Source organism: Oreochromis aureus, linkage group 16 (assembly GCF_013358895.1).
Source record: "Oreochromis aureus strain Israel breed Guangdong linkage group 16, ZZ_aureus, whole genome shotgun sequence".
Taxonomy (NCBI): Eukaryota; Metazoa; Chordata; class Actinopteri; order Cichliformes; family Cichlidae; genus Oreochromis; species Oreochromis aureus.
The window spans coordinates 977,458-996,617 of NC_052957.1; the positions used below are offsets into that span (position 1 = coordinate 977,458).

Sequence of the window (19,160 nt, forward strand, 5' to 3'; positions counted from 1 at the left end):
TCCTCTAATAAAAAAGTTAAACATTACTGATATAAGTTAATGTCCATAAACTGTGGCCAAACATGTTTTATTAATCTCAAGCATTTCAACTTTGACAACATATTTGAAGGCATTCAGACATCAGTGTTAGCAATAAACCTCAAAATCCATATCTGCATGTAAGATGCACAAAAAACAGAAACCAGTCAGTTTGTCTAGAATTCATGTTTTAAAGCTATATAACAATAACTGAATGAATAGACATGCCAAGATGGCGCCTGTGTGTTTGGCATGCCGTCTGTCGCTCTCTTCTATTTGTTTTATTTTATTGTTTTTAGTCAATTTTGTGCAACATGTTAGCCCTACATTGTTTTATGATCGGCAGACATTATTGGAAATAGGCTTATCTACCCAAGCTTTAGCTCGGCTTGGAAATGACAACCAAGGCTTTCTGCCTCCCGATTTGGAAGTAACACCACCTCACTGGCGTTCCTTCCTTTTGCCACTGGATGTGCGGAAGCGACGCAGGAGACGGGGTAACCGTGGAGGTCGCCTTGTCAAACTGAGACTCAGGATTTCTTGTTTTCCTCATGAGCTTCGCTCAATTTGTCGATCCTGCCCGCGACTCTTGGTGCCGTTGCATGCTTTGGACCCGGTGGACTCCTGCTTGGTTCCTGTTGTGGGATCTCTTGGGAACGGTTCTGCAAAACCCTCTCCTCTCCGACATCTGCGTTGGCGTGGAGTGGACCGAAAAAACCTCCGACTTGTGGATCTGGTTGTTACCGCCTCGGAAGCTCCCGAGCCAGTTCCTCTCAGGTTGGGTTTAATTAACGCCAGATCGGTGGCAAATAAGACATTTATTTTGAAGGAATTTTTCTCTTCCCGTGTGCTGGATTTTCTCTGCTTGACTGAAACTTGGATTCCACCCGGTGAGTTAAGTGCCTTCTCTGAATTATTGCCGGCTGGCTGTGCCTTCTTTAGTGTTCCGAGCGTTTCTGGTCGCGGAGGAGGGCTAACTGTTGTTTTTAAGGCATATCTTGACTTTAAGCAGCTATCCCCATCGACACGCCACACCAGTTTTGAACTCTGTTTGTGCGAACTGGACCACTCGTCTTCGCTGTTGTGTGCGATTGTTTATCGGCCCCCAAAATATAATAAGGACTTTTTATCCGAGTTCGCAGAGTTTCTTGCTGACTGTGCATCGCGGTATGACCAGATCCTTTTACTTGGTGATTTTAATATACACGTCTGCTGCCCGGGGAAGCCCCTGGCTAAGGACTTTCTGGACTTAGTGAACTCTTTTAATTTTGTTCAGTCTGTTAAAGGTGCCACTCAAGAACGTGGTCACACACAGGACTTGGTTTTATCACATGGTTTATCTGACCATATGCCTATTTTATGTGATATTGTTCTTTTTAATCCTGTTGTTAAACAGGCTGTACCTGCTCGATGTTATCGTGCTTTTGCCTCAGATACCGCCGAGCGGTTTTCCATATTGTTTGACCAATTTATTTCTTATCCTCCTGAGTTGTCCACCTCAGATGGATTAGTTTCGTATTTGGATTCTGCTTGTAAATCTGTCCTCGACGCTGTCGCTCCTTTTATATTCAGACAATGCAAGCCAAAGGCTAGTCCTTGGCTAACTGATTTTACCAGAGCCACTAGAAAAGAATGTAGAAGATGTGAAAGACAGTGGAAAAAAAGATAGGCTGTGTGTCTCTATGGAAGCTCTTAAGACTAGCTGGAAAGTCTATCAGAGAGCAGTAAAGGCTGCCAAGCACTCCTATTTTTCTCAACTTATTGCTGCCAGCTCGCATAACCCTCGTGTTCTATACAACACTATAAATTCTGTAATTAATCCAGAAGGCTATATTCTTTTGCACTCTTCTGCGGTTATGTGCAATAAGTTTCTTAATTATTTTGTGGACAAGGTTGCTAGTTTGAGACCTCCGACTCTACCTACTGCTGACCCAGCCATGCATGGTTCTTGCTCAAGTCTGTTCTCTGCTTTTCTACCAATTGTTTTATCTGACTTAGAGAAACTTGTGTTGAAAGCTAAACCGTGTGGCTCTCCAAATGACGTTGTTCCTCCCCGCTTTCTCAAAAAGGTATTTCCTATCATTGGACCACACATTCTGAACATTATTAATACTAGTCTTTTGTCTGGTCAAGTACCTAGGGAATTTAAGCATGCAGTCATACATCCTTTACTTAAGAAACCGGGCTTAGACAGTTCAGTCATATCAAATTTTAGACCCATCTCTAAGCTTCCCTTTCTTAGTAAGATTCTGGAAAGGATTGTTTATACTCAGTTGATGGACTACTTGAATGAGTCTAAATTGTCAGAAATCTTTCAGTCCGGCTTTAAGCCATTCCACAGTACGGAGACAGCCCTCGTAAAAGTTATGAATGACATCCTGATAGCCACAGACCGTGGTAAATATGCAGTGCTGGTCTTGTTGGACATGACCGCTGCATTTGACACAGTGGATCACGATTTGTTGATCTCCTGCTTGCAGCACTGTGTGGGAATTTCTGGTTTGGCACTTTTGTGGTTAAAGTCCTATCTCTTAAATAGGACCTTTTGTGTTAAGTTGGGGTCGGCTTCATCCTCTGTGGCCCCTCTGCTTTGGGGTGTGCCACAGGGATCTATTCTTGGGCCGTTATTGTTTTCACTGTACCTTTTGCCTCTTGGCGCGATTTTCCGGAAACATAAAGTGCCATTCCATCTATACGCAGATGACTGCCAGCTCTACTTACCCTTTACTCTTTCTGATAGTCTCCCAACTCGACCTCTGCTTGACTGCCTTACTGATGTCAAAGCATGGATGGCAAAAAACTTTTTAAATTTTAATGATCGGAAGACGGAAGCAATTTTATTTGGCCCAAATCGTTCTTCTCATACTCCGGATGTTGATCTTGCAGCTTTAACTTCCCAACTAAAGAGTTCGATCACAAATCTCGGAGTTAAAATTGATTCTGCACTTACCTTTAATGACCATGTAAACGGGGTAGTAAAATCAGCATTTTATCACCTCAGACGTTTATCAAAGGTTAAGCCCTTTCTTTCCAAGGGTGACCTGGAAAGTGTTATTCATGCCTTTATTACCTCATTTTTAGATTATTGTAATTCTCTTTTAATAGGGGTTGGGCAGGGCACTTTGTCACGCTTGCAATTAGTGCAAAATGCTGCGGCACGATTTTTAACTGGCAGAAGAAAATTTGATCACATCACTCCGATATTGGCCTCTCTACACTGGCTTCCAATTGAATTTAGGATCCGTTTTAAAGTCCTTTTATTGGTTTTTAAATCTCTAAATGGTCTGGCACCTGTTTATTTGTCTGACTTGTTGAAGCCCCACGTCCCCACTCGTTCCCTTCGGTCAGCTGAGCAGTTGCTGCTTTCTGTCCCAAAGTCACGGCTGAAACGTAGAGGAGACCGAGCGTTCTCTGCTGCAGCGCCGATGCTTTGGAATAACCTTCCTCTCCATATTAGACAGGCTACATCAGTGCCAGTTTTTAAGTCTTTACTAAAAACCTATTTTTATTCCTTGGCTTTTAACTCTGTGGGTAACTGATTTTTTATTTTTATTTTTATTTTTTTTTTATTACTATGTGCATATTAGTTTTGTACAGCACTTTGGTCTACCAGGTGTGTTTTTAAAGTGCTATATAAATAAATGACGATGATGATGATGATAACTCTGTGTCGTAAACATAGATTAGGTACATAAACAGCTGCTAGTCCAGGTCCCATCTCCTGCTTTGTCAGCTGTCTTACCAGGATAGTCAGAATCCTCTAAACTGCTTCTCGGGAGACGTCCTCCTCCTGCAGTTGAGCAGACTCTAATATCAGCTTTTTTAACCTATCCTATTACGTTACTTCAGAAATCTTGTTTTCCCCTCATCACGGTCCAAACGCATACATCCCAGCAGCCCACGAAAACAATCTGAAAACTCTGTTTGACATCTCTGGATGTCACGTTTCATCTGATAGTCCAGTTTGTAGGAAACACACAAGCTCTGCCATAATGAAGTCCTCCATCAGACTCTGTTTTGAGAAGTTTGTGTGTTTAGGTTTAAGAAGTAAGACGTCGTCTTGGAGAGCAGCACAGCTTCTTGAACGTCCTCTACCTGCTGCCTGCTGAAGGCTTCTGGATGTCACCATTAGCAGCCTGGGAAACACGACTCTCACTGCATCTGTAATCACACAAGCAGAAAACATCAGTTTATAGTGTTAGTGTGACCAGCAGCCTTTAGTGTGTCTGATGTACACTGCTCAGAAAATGTTACAAAATAGAGGATGAGTTCAACATCAACTCATTGAAACTTTGGGATATTGATCTGATTAGTTCAGTATCAGAGGAGATGTTAATCAGGTTCAGCTGCTTTGGTGTTAATGAAACTAACAACAGGTGCACATCCCCCAAAACAGTTTCACAGGTGGAGGACACTCACGTTTCCCTCCTCTTATGTCTTAGTCTTACAATATTAGCCACAATTGTCACAATTGTCCCACTGCCAAAGCGTACTAACATTAGCAGCCTCAGCGACTACCGACCAGTTGCTCTAACACCTGTTATAATGAAGTGCTTCGAGAAACTGGTCCGATGTCACATCATGTCCTGCCTGCCACCCACACTCGACCCGCTCCAGTTCGCATACAGAGCTAACAGATCAACTGAAGATGCCATTGCTACAATGCTCCACACCACCATCTCTCCACCTGGAAGTGCAGGGCCGTTACGCCAGGCTGCTCTTTGTTGACTTTAGCTCTGCTTTCAATACGATACTCCCGGACAGACTAATAGTTAAACTGCTGGAAATCGGACTTCCTTCTACCACCTGCCGCTGGATCAGAGACTTCCTCTCAGACCGTGTACAGAGAGTTAGAGTGGGGCCTCATCTTTCCTCAGCCCTCAGCCTCAACACCGGCTCTCCACAAGGCTGTGTACTGAGTCCCCTACTGTACACTCTGTACACACATGACTGTGTTAGTTCCCACCCAGACAGCGCAGTCATCAAGTTTGCAGATGATACCACCGTGGTGGGGCTCATCTCTGGGGGAGATGAGACGGTGTACAGAGCTGAAGTTCAGAGGCTGTCAGATTGGTGTGTAGATAACAACCTGGACCTCAAAACCACCAAGACAAAAGAACTGGTAGTTGATTTCAGAAGGAGGAAGTCTGAGCTGCAGCCTGTCAGCATCAACAGGGAGTGCGTGGAAAGGGTCTCCAGTTTCAAGTTTCTGGGTGTGCACATAGACACAGACCTCCAATGGAGCTCTAACATCTCTGCGGTTTTAAAGAAGGCCCAACAGCGTCTCCACTTTCTGAGAATCCTCAGAAAAATGGACCTGAAGAAGGAGCTGCTGACCGTCTTCTACCGCTGCTCCATTGAAAGTGTGCTGACATACTGCATCGGTGTGTGGTTCTCCAGCTGCACCACAGCACACAGAAAGGCACTCCAGAGGTCATCAATATGGCCCAAAAAATCACTGCAAAAAATCCTGGCACAAAGTAGAATGGGAGGCAGAGCCTTCAGTTTTCAGGCCCCTCTTCTGTGGAACCAGCTTCCAGTTTGGATTCAGGAGACAGACACTATCTCTACTTTCAAGATTAGGCTTCAAACTTTCCTTTTTGCTAAAGCATATAGTTAGGGCTGGACCAGGTGACCCTGAATCCTCCCTTAGTTATGCTGCAATAGACGTAGGCTGCCGAGGATTCCCATGATGCATTGAGTTTTTCCTTTCCAGTCACCTTTCTCACTCACTATGTGTTAATAGACCTCTCTGCATCGAATCATATCTGTTATTAATCTCTGTCTCTCTTCCACAGCATGTCTTTATCCTGTCTTCCTTCTCTCACCCCAACCAATCACAGCAGATGGCCCCGCCCCTCCCTCAGCCTGGTTCTGCCGGAGGTTTCTTCCTGTTAAAAGGGAGTTTTTCCTTCCCACTGTGGCCAAAGTGCTGCTCATAGGGGGTCATATGATTGTTGGGTTTTTCTCTGTATTTATTATTGTGCGATCTACTGTACAATATAAAGCGCCTTGAGGCGACTTTTGTTGTGATTTGGCGCTATATAAATAAAATTGAATTGAATTGAATTGAAATGAATAAATAACTGAACTGAACACTGTGTGTCTATCACAGCCACTTCCATAAAAAAATATTTAATGTGATGTTCATTTATTTTGTTTTGGTTCAGTATCTGGTTTTGTTTAAGTTTTTACCTTTTTTTACTCATTTTCACCTTTAGCTGTGATTGGGTTTTTTGTTCAGTCATTTGTGTGTTTCTTGTCTTATTTCCCAGTGTTAAAGCACCTTACCTTCTTTCGGTTCCCAAGTTTGAATTGTTCCACATCTGAGGCGTGATCCCAGGTTTTCTGGTTTACACTTTCTTTTCCTCTTGACCATCTTCAGCGCTGACAAACTCATGGGCTTTAAAACTTTTAATGGTCAGCTTGTAAAAACTGCTCCTTCTTTAAGAAGTCTTTAAGGAGGAACATAAACTACTTTGTGAAACACAATTTCTTGTGAATGTCAAACTGAGAAGCAGAGAACCAATCAGAGTGTTTTTAGCTGTGATGTTGGTGCTGCACTGCTGGTTAGCTCAGCTTGATAGTCCCTTCCCTTTGAACCCAGAGGATGCTGAAAGGTTCCCGGTTCAGTATGCTCTCTGTTTAAGTTTCATGTTAGAATTTTAGCCTGTTATCAACTTTTCCACACTTTTAGAATTGTCAGAGTTTGTGGCTCAGTGTTTTCCTTTCTTTGTTTTTCTTTGTTTGTTGTGGGGTTTTTGTGGATTTGGGGGAAGGCATGTTAGCAGGCAGTGAGAGAGAAGGAAAGACAGAAGTGTGGACATGAGAGCAGGAAGTTAAAGCATGTAGGGACTATGAGTTGTACAGATAGAGGGGAAGTAAGAGCAGGATCATTGGAAGTGGATTCAAACTGTTGTGTGTGGTGTCAACAGGAAGACCAATGGAGGATGGGCAATCGTTTGTGTTTGTGAACAGTGGAGGTGAAGAGAGGGTCAGACGGGATCACGAGTTTGAAGTTTGAAATCAAATAGTTGATGCTGAATGTTGTCAATGCCCCACAGGTTGGGTGTCAGTTAGAAGACAAAGAGGAAGTGATAGAGAGAGTTCCCAGGAGGCAAGAGTGATGACTGGAGCAGATTTACCAGAAGTTAACTAGTGTTGTAAATATGGTTCTGTTTGTGTGTTTCACTTCACTCTGTGTCAGTTTCAGTATGAGTGAAACACCGATCTTATGTCTAAGTGTCACTCTGGGAGATTTCTGCTGCTCACGTTCTGTTGGTTAAATGTTAAATGTCACGTGTTTGTTGGTAAATACAAAGATGTGAGACTCGCTGTCTGATAGGAAGACAAACCAAAATTTGAGCAAACTGGCGTTACAACCAGAGCTGGTTGTAACACTCCCACCAGTTATGTGACAGGAAGTTCAAGGTCAAACAAGTTTTTCTACCACAGAAAATGACTTTTCTTTCTTGAGTAAACTCTGGTACTCGCCAGTGTTTAACACCATTGGACATTTCATTGACTCACCAGTCACCAAGAAGAGTCACATCAGTCTTACACACTGAGTAATCGTGAGCAGAATGCTTTCAAACTGTCGAATCAGCTCTTTTACGTGCCTCGATGGCACGCTCGGAGTAGATACAGCGCCCACTGGTGTCTGTGTGGTGAGTGTGTGCAGCAGTGTTGCCTCTTACTGGTGAGACATACCATGGTAAGTGTAGGCAGCGTTTGATTTTCTAATGGTGAAAAAACAGGGGGTAGCTGAATGCAAGAATGATGATGGCGAGGACCACGATGCCGACGAGCAGCCCCACGATCATCGGCGTCCTGTTCACGTGTTCTGAGAAAACAGACGCAGTGATTTTACTGCTGCAGCTTTAAAACCTTCAGCTGATTCAAAATCAGCGGAGTCGTTTACATTTGTGTCTCTGGTTGGAGTCGGAGCGCGTTAAAGGAACGTTACACTAAGAAGAGCAGCTTACCTGAAGCAGGGATGACCTCACACTGGATGCAGCTGCATGGTTCCACGAGTTTCCCGTGGAGCGTATAGGCCACCTGAACACAGTACCGCTGCCCCTCCTCCAGCTCTTCAATGGTCGTGGAGGCTACAGTGTCTTCATACTCCTGACAATATGAAATTAGAAGATATTTACTTGATATTTACTTTGCTTGGGTTCCTGTTGTAATTTTAAAATGTTGACTCTCTGAGTGATTCCAGTTGCTAAACATGCAGGTTTAGTTTTTGCTGCTGATGTCTGAAATAATAATTTAACCAAACTAACTGAATTTTAAATATATATATATATTGTTTTTAATATGGCTGAAAATCTCTTGCAGTCAGTAACAGCCTGAAGTGGTGGACCCATGACCACATGCTGTTTCAGGCCTTCACTGCTGCCCGTTTGTGGCTCTCTGGCTTCAGTTTAGTTCTAAAAATGAAGGCGCAGGATTCATCTGGACACGAAACTGCTTCTCAGTCACTTTGAGCTTCTGAAAATGGGAACTGTATAAAAATAGCTGTAATTCTGCAACAGTTTGTGCAGACTGTCTGTTAGTCTCTGTGGTGGTGCAGAGGCAAACTGTCCAAATATGCATGGACCTGCCTGCACACACTGACCACTGACAGATACATGTGACTGTATCAGTAAGCACATTTTTCATTAAAAACATAATAAAAATATCAGATATATTCTGAGCAGTGACACGTGCTGTAACATCAGGTTAGCATAAACACCTCGAGGAATCACTCCGTGTTCTCACCTGCAGAGGACTCTCTCCCTCTCTGCCAAAGTAAATCCTGTGCTTGGCATTGCTGTCGTGTTCCTTCGCCAGCTCGTGGTCATCGTTAAGTAATACGGTGAGTGATCCGGGCCGGGTCAAAATGCTGAACGGAGGCGTGCAGACGTCACCTGGAAGAGCAGAGCGAGCGTCAGCACAGCAGCAGCTCGTGGTTCACACTCTGGTCAGGATGGTTAACACCTCGAGTCTCACAGCTTCACCCACAGACAGCGCTGACACAGTTCAGAGGTTTCTCACCGTATCTGCTGCAGGCGTTAACACCCTCAGATCTCAGCCCCCGTCTCTCGGCCTGCACACGCAGCGTCACGCAGCTGTTCTCAGGCGAGTCGTTAGTGTCGCTCGGCCCAATCGCTGATATGTTGCAGGAATGTAACGGCGTCTGGATGCAGGCTGGAAGAGCTTCCCATTTATCAGAGTTAAATCTGAGGATGAGGAACAGAAACAGACACGAGTCAGAGAAAACATCTGCTGAGCGTTCGCTCCATAAAATCCCTGCAGGGGGTGAAGAACTGCAGCACAGCAGACTACTGTCCAAACATCAACAACATATTTAATAATAAGAACAGCGCAGTAAAGTCGCTGCTAGTACATGCGCTAATATTTTATCAATATATGAATTTGTTCTGTGTTACAGAAACATGGTTACAGCAGGATGAACACAATGCACCTCAAAGGTCTTGACAACGCTTCACTTGTTCTACGATTTTTCATGTTACAGCTTTATTTCAAAATTTATTTTTTTATCCTTGTGACAGGAATGACAGATCACATGGTTCGCTCACTCGGTCGCAGCTTTCCAGCTGCAGCCCCACACACAACCACAACCTCAGGTCCCGGCACACTCAGGGGAGGCGTGATGAGCTAATGGAGCTCCTTTTCAAACCAGTGTGACTTTCATTTCTTTGTGACACACACTCACTGTTTATTCAAATTAAATGGTATTGTGAAATTGTAAAAATTAGTATATTTGAATGTGCACCACTAGTCAAGTAATGAAGTGTGTTGTTATGGTAGTGATAAATCACTCGTGTTTTTTTGTCTGATTTCAGACAGTATCATTTCACCCGTGCATCAATGTATGCGGAACTGACTGACAGTGCCTTGGATGAACATGTGCAGGACATTGTCGCTGGCAATGAACAAACTGGTCCTGAGGCTGTCAGAGCCTCCCTGCGAGTACGTGGACTACGTGTACAGCGAAGGAGGGTTTGAGCAAGCATGTTACGGATGAATCCTGGAGCAGCTGCCCTTAGAGCAGTTTTGCGGAGACCAGAACGAAGAACATATCAGGTTGCAGGTCCAAACTCATTGTGGCACATTGCTGGAAATCACAAGCTGATAAGGTAACCAAGCACATTGATTTGTCTTTTGTCTGAACACCTATTTTGACCAAAGTGAAATTCAGCATTACATCAAATATAATTGTTAAACAGTAAGACACGTCCAATAGAGCCAGGCCCTGGGATGGGCAGTCCTCTAACACAACTGGTTATGTTTAAAGGGAAGAGGAGAGAACACAGACAGCGCAAGCAACATACAGAGCAAAATTCAAACTTGACATGCAATAGTCACATGTAAATCAATTAAGAGTGTGTTTTCTATTGTTTCAATAACAAAGCAGAAATAATATTTTTCTTCTTATGGACCACGGTTTTAGGTGGAGGATAGTCATTGATGGGGCTATTGATGGATACAGTCGTCTTGTGGTCTTCCTTCATGCCTCAAACAACAACCGTAGCAGTACCGTTTTATCAAGTTTCATCAGACCCGTGGTATCCTATGGTGTACCCTGGAGGGTCCGGACAGACAGAGGTGGGGAAAACAATGCTGTCTGCCTGATGATGAACATTTTCAGAGGCTTTGATCGTGGAAGTGCCCTAAGAGGAAGGAGTACCCATAATCAGAGAACTGAGAGGCTCTGAGGTGATCTGTGGCGAGGAATGACCAATGTCTACTGTGACTTATTTCACCACCTGGAGGAGGAAGGCATCATTGACATTGACAATGAAATGCACCTTTGGGCTCTCCATTACATCTTCTCCCAAGGATCAACAGAGATTTGAAAGACTTCACTCAACAGTGGAACAATCATGGCTTGCGGACAGAGAGACACTTGAGCCCATTACAGATTTTTGTCCGAGGCAGCCTCCTGGTAGAACTATGTAATCCACTAAGTGGCACCAGAGGGAGTCATGGTATTGAACTCATCACTGGCTTAATATACTTTCTGGACTCCACATATCACTGAGACAGTTCAATTATTGACTGAAACATAATAGCAGCAAGTGGAAAGACTTCAAAATATCTAGGTGACTGGATACATATAATGTGAAAAGTTATAATACGTGTTTACTATGTACCATTGAGTAGTGGAGATACAAGAACGAGCTGTGTGACACTGACAATAAAAATGTTGAGTGATTTTAAAAGTGTGTAAGATGGAAGTTGTGAAATGGAAAGTTTACAACTGAAACTGAATCTCGATAAAGTCAACTTGATCTAAAAGTTACAGCTGTTGATTTTGATAAATACAACTATAAAGCAGTGACAGTAAATAATTAAAAAATAAAGTGGCTCAGTATAGTGTGGTAGATATAAAGTGGTTTAGCGTGTGTTTGATGTTGTGACAGTTCACAGCAGAGAAAAAGTGTTAACATTATTGAGCACATTATGTTTTGCTTTGTACAAACATAGTTCTGAAAATACTGGACTCGAGTGTAAAATGTGAATAAAAAAAAGAGCAAGCAGTGATTTGCAAATGTCAAAGGCAAAGTTTGTTCACAGTAGAACATAGAAAACATGTCAAATGTTTACACCGAGACTACGTCGTTAAAAATAAGTCCATTTTAATTTGATGGCAGCAATATGTTTCAAAACAGTTGGGATGGGGCAAGAGAAGGCTGGAAAAAGTGGTACTAAAAAGAAACAGCTGCAGGGATATTTTAAAAGTAACAGGTCAGTTACATGATTAGATATTAAAAGAGCATCTTAGAGAAGCAGAGTTGCTCTGGAGGAAATGTGGGCAGAGGTCGATCAATCTGCTGCAAAAAAACTCCATTAACAAATTGTGCAACAATTTCAGAATAATGTTCCCAAGTGTAAAGTTGCAAAGACTTAAAATGTTCCATCCTCTAGAGGCATAAAAATATATTTTATCAAAAGATTCAGTGACTGGAGAAATCTCTTTGCAGAAACAATGAGGCTAAAAGCCATGATGTCAGTTATCTTCAAACGCTCACAGGAAAGTTATCATCATGGAGCCTTAAACAGACACGATTCTGTTATGGAAATCAGTGCATTTCCTGTATCCTTTGGGGCAACAGACCTGAGTCACACTTTTAGAGAAGTACCTGGTGAGGTGGATTGAGAGGAATATCCATGATGCTTGGCAGTTTGTTCACTCACTTCCTCTCCACCACAGCTTCTGAAGCGCCGCCAGTCACAGAGCTTGCTCTCCTGATCCAAGAAGAACACATTAAAGTGCACTGCACTCACCTGACCTGACAGAACACCTGTCATTAACATTTTGGTGCACACATAAGCTTGCTCTCAAAAACAGCCTGCCCATCCACTTCTTGTGTACAGCCTCTGTTTTGATCTTCCAGTCCAGCAAATGTATATATGTGGGTGTCCAGGTATTTGTATTCCTCCACCACATCATATCAGCGGGTTCAGTATCTTATACTTTTGTCAAGATAATGCACACTGCAGCCGATTTGTATCTACAATTATCAGAAAGAAGCCATAACCAAGTTACATGGATTCTTTTTTTAATTACTTCATGTCATACAGGTAAACTAGTTATGTTATGTGCAACGCTGTCATGTGCCACTCTCTGTTTCAAATTCATGTAAGACATCCAGAGTACTCTGATGACATTGACAAGGACAACTCCAGTTTACATGGAAACAATTATTTCATGTTCTTGAGATTATTTATTTACATCACTTTTCAGGAAACGAACATGCAGGTCTGATTCAAAACTGCATATCTATTTTTAATGCATGTTGATGGGGCAAAATATTCCTGAGATACTGTTAACATTATTAAATTTGTGGGCTGTTATACAGTGGTATTACTTTAAACTGAACACACAAGGATTTTGATAAAAGTTAAGGTCTCCGTTTGTTTCAGAAAAACATACTGTCATTTATTTGCTTTCATTATTTATTCATATGCCCTCCGCGGACCATCTCTGCACTGCGTGGGTGATTAGTGGCTCCGTGCACACTAAGTGCTGCACACAGGGACAAGGCACACTAGGTTACGTTCAGATCTTCCCTGGGCAGGAGGTGATGAACTGTATGCCACTTTTTCATTGGCATACATTAAGTACAATGTTTTATTGACTACGATGGGGCAGGTCACATACTGGTTGAAGGTGGGCAGTGTGGAGTCCAGCGAGACATGATGAAAGTCCCCTGATATTAGAAGAAGAGCTCTCGGAGATTGCGTTTGCAGTCTGCGGACCACAGAGAGTCACAGGCTGCCTCCACGGATGCTAACGGCTAATAGCTCAATGTCTGTGTTGTTGCAGAGTTGTTCTTTCACAGCGATGTGCCCAGGGTCCCACAACTGTCTTTAACAAACACTGCCAGTCCCCCTCCTTTCCTCTCACCGCTGTCTCTCGTCTTGTCCGCCCGCAGCAGCTGGAAGCCGGGCAGTCTACTCACAGAGGGAGTACCGGGCAGTGTCGGGGTACTGCCACTGTGACCGGGTTAGCGTCATTAGCTCCTCGATCATATCAGGGAGCGATCTCACATTTACAGTGATTACAGGAAGGAGAGATGGTGTGTAAGGTGTCCTTCTCGGGAGACATCACCCCCGTCTCTTCCCTCACTGGGGACGTAGGGTCTGTCTGCCGGTAGCGCAGCTGCAGGGCGCAGCGCTAACAGCTGATCCCTAACGTAAACAAAGGAGCCATGCACCGAGTATCCAAATAGAGAGCTAGCTCTGCTCATTACCTGTTAGCTGCCATAACAGGTAACACAGTTAAGGTTTCATTAAAAAGTATTCTGTCGTTTGTTTGCTTGATCATGCTTTAAACATCAAAATGCATAGTGGGATTATAATACAATTCAATACTGTGACAAGCACTGGTACTGAATAGGCAATCACTTAGCAGCAAGGTGAATCGGTGATGCATTAGTGTGGTCTGCACTTCCTCTTCTTTGATTGGGTGAAATGAGTTGAAAGTAATTGGAAGAGGGAACCATGGGGAGTGCCCTGCATAATTTCAATAAAACGCCGTTTTAAACGCCGTTACAGCTGGCACAGAACGCCGTAAAAAACGCCGTTTTTATGCATCTTTGAACGGCGTTTTCTGCCGAGTGGCGGAAAAAACGGCGTTTCCGTCTGTCTTTGAACGCCGCTTTTTACGTCACTCGGATGGTGCGTTCAGGGCGCCATGTGAGAGTCGGAAAAAACGGCGTTTGTCGAAACAGAACGCCGTTTTTTTCGGCGTTTTGAATAATTAAACGGCGTTTTTTACGCCGTTTCTTAATCAAACGGGTTAGAAAAGTGGCGAATTTTGGCACTAATGGCTTGCCATACCGGTGTGTCTCAGCCTCCCCTGCAGCCGCACCCAAGCCCAGTGATGGGAATAACGGCGTTACAAGTAATGGCATTACTAACGGCGTTACTTTTTTCAGTAACGAGTAATCTAACTAATTACTATTCCTATCGTTACAACGCCGTTACAGTTACTAACAAGGAAACGCGGTCGCGTTACTATTTTTCAACAAACAGACGGTTGAAGCTGTCTTCAGCTTACCGCACGTTATATCAGTTGCACGGAAGTAGCTGTAAGTAATCTGGGCGCTACAGGTTTAAGCAGCTGCGCGCTCCCACGGACGGTAATCACGAGCACTGTCTAGCACAACACCTGGAGCTCAGGGGGCAAAACAATTGAGTGCTGCTGTTTGACTGAGGAAGAATAAAGTAGTCGCGGTAAGTCAATCACATGACCACTTAAAGACAAAGCAACAAGGTGACATATACCAGTTTATAAATTGTGTTGATAGGCCACGTAAAACCAGAGTCATGATAAACAATATATATGCGGCATTTTGTCCTGAATAGTTTCGTCACGTTTACGTCTAAGGACAGCGCAGAGAGCACTCTCTGCTTATGAGCAGAAAATAAAAACAAAAAAACAAAAAACAGCCCGTTCGTGTTGGTGGAAAAATGCACCATGTCGACCAATCAAAAAATGATATGGAAACATGAAATTTGGTTTCCAAAAGTTGTTCATCTGGACGTAGCGTTTTGTGGGAGAAACGTTTCGTCACTCATCCAGGTGACTTCTTCAGTCTCAGCTGACTGCAGGTTTCCCCAAACCTTATAAACAGTACATTTGCATTCATTCATTTCAGTCATTATGCAAATGTACTGTTTATAAGGTTTGGGAAACCTGCAGTCAGCTGAGACTGAAGAAGTCACCTGATGAGTGACGAAACGCTTTCTCCCAAAAACGCCACGTCAGATGAACAGATTCAACTTTTGGAGATTTACTTACCTGGATGATTGAGAATGCATCAAAATAATCCCTTACTTTACTCGTTACTTGAAAATGTAATCGGATTACAGTAACGTGTTACTTGTAATGGGTTACTGCCCATCTCTGGTACTGAGTCCCCTATTGTACACTCTGTACACACATGACTGTGTTAGTACCCACCCAGACAGCGCAGTCATCAAGTTTGCAGATGATACCACCGTGGTGGGGCTCATCTCTGGGGGAGATGAGACGGTGTACAGAGCTGAAGTTCAGAGGCTGTCAGATTGGTGTGTAGATAACAACCTGGACCTCAAAACCACCAAGACAAAAGAACTGGTAGTTGACTTCAGAAGGAGGAAGTCTGAGCTGCAGCCTGTCAGCATCAACAGGGAGTGCGTGGAAAGGGTCTCCAGTTTCAATTTCCTGGGTGTGCACATAGACACAGACCTCCAATGGAGCTCTAACATCTCTGCGGTTTTAAAGAAGGCCCAACAGCGTCTCCACTTTCTGAGAATCCTCAGAAAAATGGACCTGAAGAAGGAGCTGCTGACCGTCTTCTACCGCTGCTCCATTGAAAGTGTGCTGACATACTGCATCTGTACAGTAGTGACACCTGTGTGAGAATGCTGTTTGTGGACTTCAGCTCTGCCTTCAGTACAGTCCAACCCCACAAACTAAGCAACTTAGGACTCAGCAGCTCACTGTGCAGCTGGATATTGGACTTCCTGAGCGTTAGACCCCAGAACGTCAGGATGGGAGAGCACACCTCCTCCACCCTCATTCTGAACGTAGGCATCCCACAGGGGTGTGTCCTCCGCCCCCTCTTATATACACTTTTTTATCTGTGTGTGGTTCTCCAGCTGCACCATAGCACACAAAAAGGCACTCAGAGGGTCATTAATATGGCCCAAAAAATCATTGGACATCCTCCCTGACCTGTACAGCACTCGCTGTCTCAAGAAGGCACGCAGCATCCTACGGGACTGCACACACCCAGGACACCGGGTGTTTAAGCTGCTGCCGTCTGGCAGGAGAGTCAGGCTGCTGAGGTCCCGGACAAACAGATTCAAGGACAGCTTTTACAACAGGGCAAAAAGCCTTAATCAATGCTAATAACTGACCTGATTGGCTACCTCCCTGGACTTTTTTTTAGAGGGGGGGTAGGGGGAATAACAATAACAATGTGCAATAAACACATGTTCATTCTTTTATTTATTAAGTCATTCCTTTGCTCATACCTCTCTTGCACCTTAAAAAAATCCACTTTAAGTTACTGTGTTGCGTTGCGTTGCGTTGCGTGTAGAGCCGATACAGGACAGTTTCCAATTTGTCTCCAAATCTCCAAAAGTTGATTCTGGTCATTTGGATGTTTTCAGTGGGAGAAACGTTTCGTCATCATCAGGTGACTTCTTCAGTCTCAGCTGACTGCAGGTTTCAATCTTATAAACAGGACATTTGCATAATGACTGAAACCAGCCCACTGAGGAACAATGGGCTGTGAGGTCAGTTCCTTCATCATAAATATGCAAATTCTCAAGATCATTGATCAACAAACACTGATCAATGGCCATGAGTCCCACTCACAGAGAGTTGGGGAATGGCTGCAATCACAGCATTGTAAGATGGCGACAGATGTACCCTTTTCAAGGTTGTGCTCAGTCGGGACCCATGGACTAAGGCCTGGTCACCAGATGCTTGCCCTCGGGCACCCTCCCCGGGCCTGGCTCCAGGGCGGGGCCCCGGTAACTCTATCCCGGGCAGGGTAAACAGTTCCCTTGGTGATATTCTCATAAGGGTCTTCTGAATCGCTCTTTGGCCCTTTCTCAATTCTCAAGCACGCGAGTCCATGCTCCCGTGCGTTCTCGGCGAGTCCGGACTTGCCGTGAACGCACGGGAGCATGGACTCACGATTTGTACAATTGTACAATTTATTTTTTGAAGATGCAACACTCAGGAACAAATAAAACACTGAAATAAACCAAACATTAACATTTAGAAGCGAGCTAAGTGACTTATATATCATGTTTAACCTCAGTAGCGAAATCTCTATTAATAAAAATAGTGTACATGTATGCCTTAATAAAAACAAACAGGTGAGATGTTAGAACGCTTTTATTTTTGTTTTAGTGGACACTCAAAAGTTACAATAGACAGCTGCTGGGGTTTGAAAGAGAACTGAACAAATATTTCTGAAGCTTCATCAGGTGAGGGCCTCCAGCTCGCACTGAAACAGTTTGCAGCAGAGTGCAAAACGGTGGGAATGAGAATCAGCACCTTTAAATCTGAGGCCATGGTTCTCAGCTGGAAAAGGGTGGAGTGCCCACTCCGGGTTGGGGACGAGTTCCTGCCCCAAGTGGAGGAGTTTAAGTTTCTCGGGGTCTTGTTCACGAGTGATGGGAGAAGGGAGCGGGAGATCGACAGACGGATTGGTGCAGCGGCTGCAGTGATGCGGACACTTTACCGGTCCATCACGGTGAAGAGAGAGCCGAGTGTTAAAGAGAAGCTCCCAATTTACCGGTCAATCAACATGCCTACCCTCGACTATGGTCACGAGCTGTGGGTAGTGACTGAAAGAACAAGATCTCGGATACAAGCGGCGGAAATGAGCTTCCTCTGAAGGGTGGCTGGCCTCTCCCTTGGAGACGGGGTGAGGAGTTCGGCCATCCGGGAGGGGCTCAGAGTAGAGCCGCTGCTCCTCCACATCGAAAGGAGCCAGCTGAGATGGTTCGGGCATCTGACAAGGATGCCTCCTGGGTGCCTCCTGGGTGAGGTGTTCCGGGCATGTCCCACCGGGAGGAGGCCCCGGGGCAGACCCAGGACACGCTGGAGAGATTATATCTCTCGGCTGGACAGCATTGCATTCATACAGTAAACGTGCTTCCAGGGATTTCAAACTCAGTTTACACTTCGATCCTAGCTGGGCCTGACAAGTGAAACAACCCTTTCAGTCAGTGTAAAGTCCAGTTTCAACAGTACATCTCAATTGTTCCACATGATAAAGAATTGCTGCTGTATCTAATGAAAGAAATCTATCAGCACGGTTTAAATAGTAAGAAAGAAATGTGTCAGGCTAAAGTACAAGTTGTGGTAGCTGGTCTGCTAGTAATCAGACCTGGTTACTGGCCTTGTCTGGACCTGAACTCGACTGAGATGCTGTGGTATGACCTCAAAAAGGCGGTTCATCCTCAAAAACCCTCCAATGTGGCTGAATTACAACAACTGTGCAAAGATGAGTGGGTCAGCGCTGCTTGATTGCAGCTGTTGCTGCTAAGGGTGGCCCAACCAGTTATTTGGTTTTAGGAACAATCGCTTTTTCACACAGGGCCATGTCGGGTTGGAGTTTTTCCTTTAATAATAAACACCTTCATTTAGAAACTGCATTTTGTCTTATCTTTGCCTGATATTTAAATTTGTTTAATGATCTGAAAAACACAGCTGTATGCCCTCCTTCACATTTCCAAAGCCGCCTGCTGGGCAGGGTCGTACTTTTTCTGGACCCCATGTTCTATTTTGAAGCTATATAAATAAAACCGCATTGAATAACAGCTGCAGACTCATTCTCAGTCAATGATCTGATTTATCGATAAACCGACGAACCTCTGAAACTGTTCAAAAAACAGAAGTGGTTATGTGGCGCAGTCAGCCTTCCACTTTCTGTTTGAATGGATTTTATTCTCATTTTTACTTTTATTTATTGTTATTATCTTTCTTTTTCTTTTCTTTTTTTAACCTATGTTTATCTTTATTGTAGTTTATTTAATTCAAATTATTATTCGAATGGTACATTCTGGGCTCCTTTTATTTTAAAAATATTTCTATTTAATTTCTTTCTGTAGTTTTT

General features: G+C 43.9%; 1 protein-coding gene across 3 annotated transcripts in view; it reads right to left on the reverse strand.

Moving 5' to 3' along the window:
• Window positions 1–19,160, reverse strand: part of LOC116314989 — a 28,961-nt gene that overhangs the window by 8,398 nt on the left and 1,403 nt on the right. For 2 of the 3 annotated variants that reach the window (XM_031733144.2, XM_031733143.2), the window contains 5 exons: window positions 9,058–9,242; window positions 8,782–8,930; window positions 8,004–8,145; window positions 7,729–7,861; window positions 54–4,179 (listed from right to left, as the gene is read on the reverse strand). In XM_031733144.2, coding sequence (XP_031589004.1) covers window positions 7,758–7,861; window positions 8,004–8,145; window positions 8,782–8,930; window positions 9,058–9,242 — 580 coding nt within the window. In that variant the 3' untranslated portion in view covers window positions 54–4,179; window positions 7,729–7,757. Of the gene's footprint in view, window positions 1–53; window positions 4,180–7,728; window positions 7,862–8,003; window positions 8,146–8,781; window positions 8,931–9,057; window positions 9,243–19,160 lie in introns of those variants that run through there. The other variant, XR_005608681.1, reaches the window with a different exon arrangement.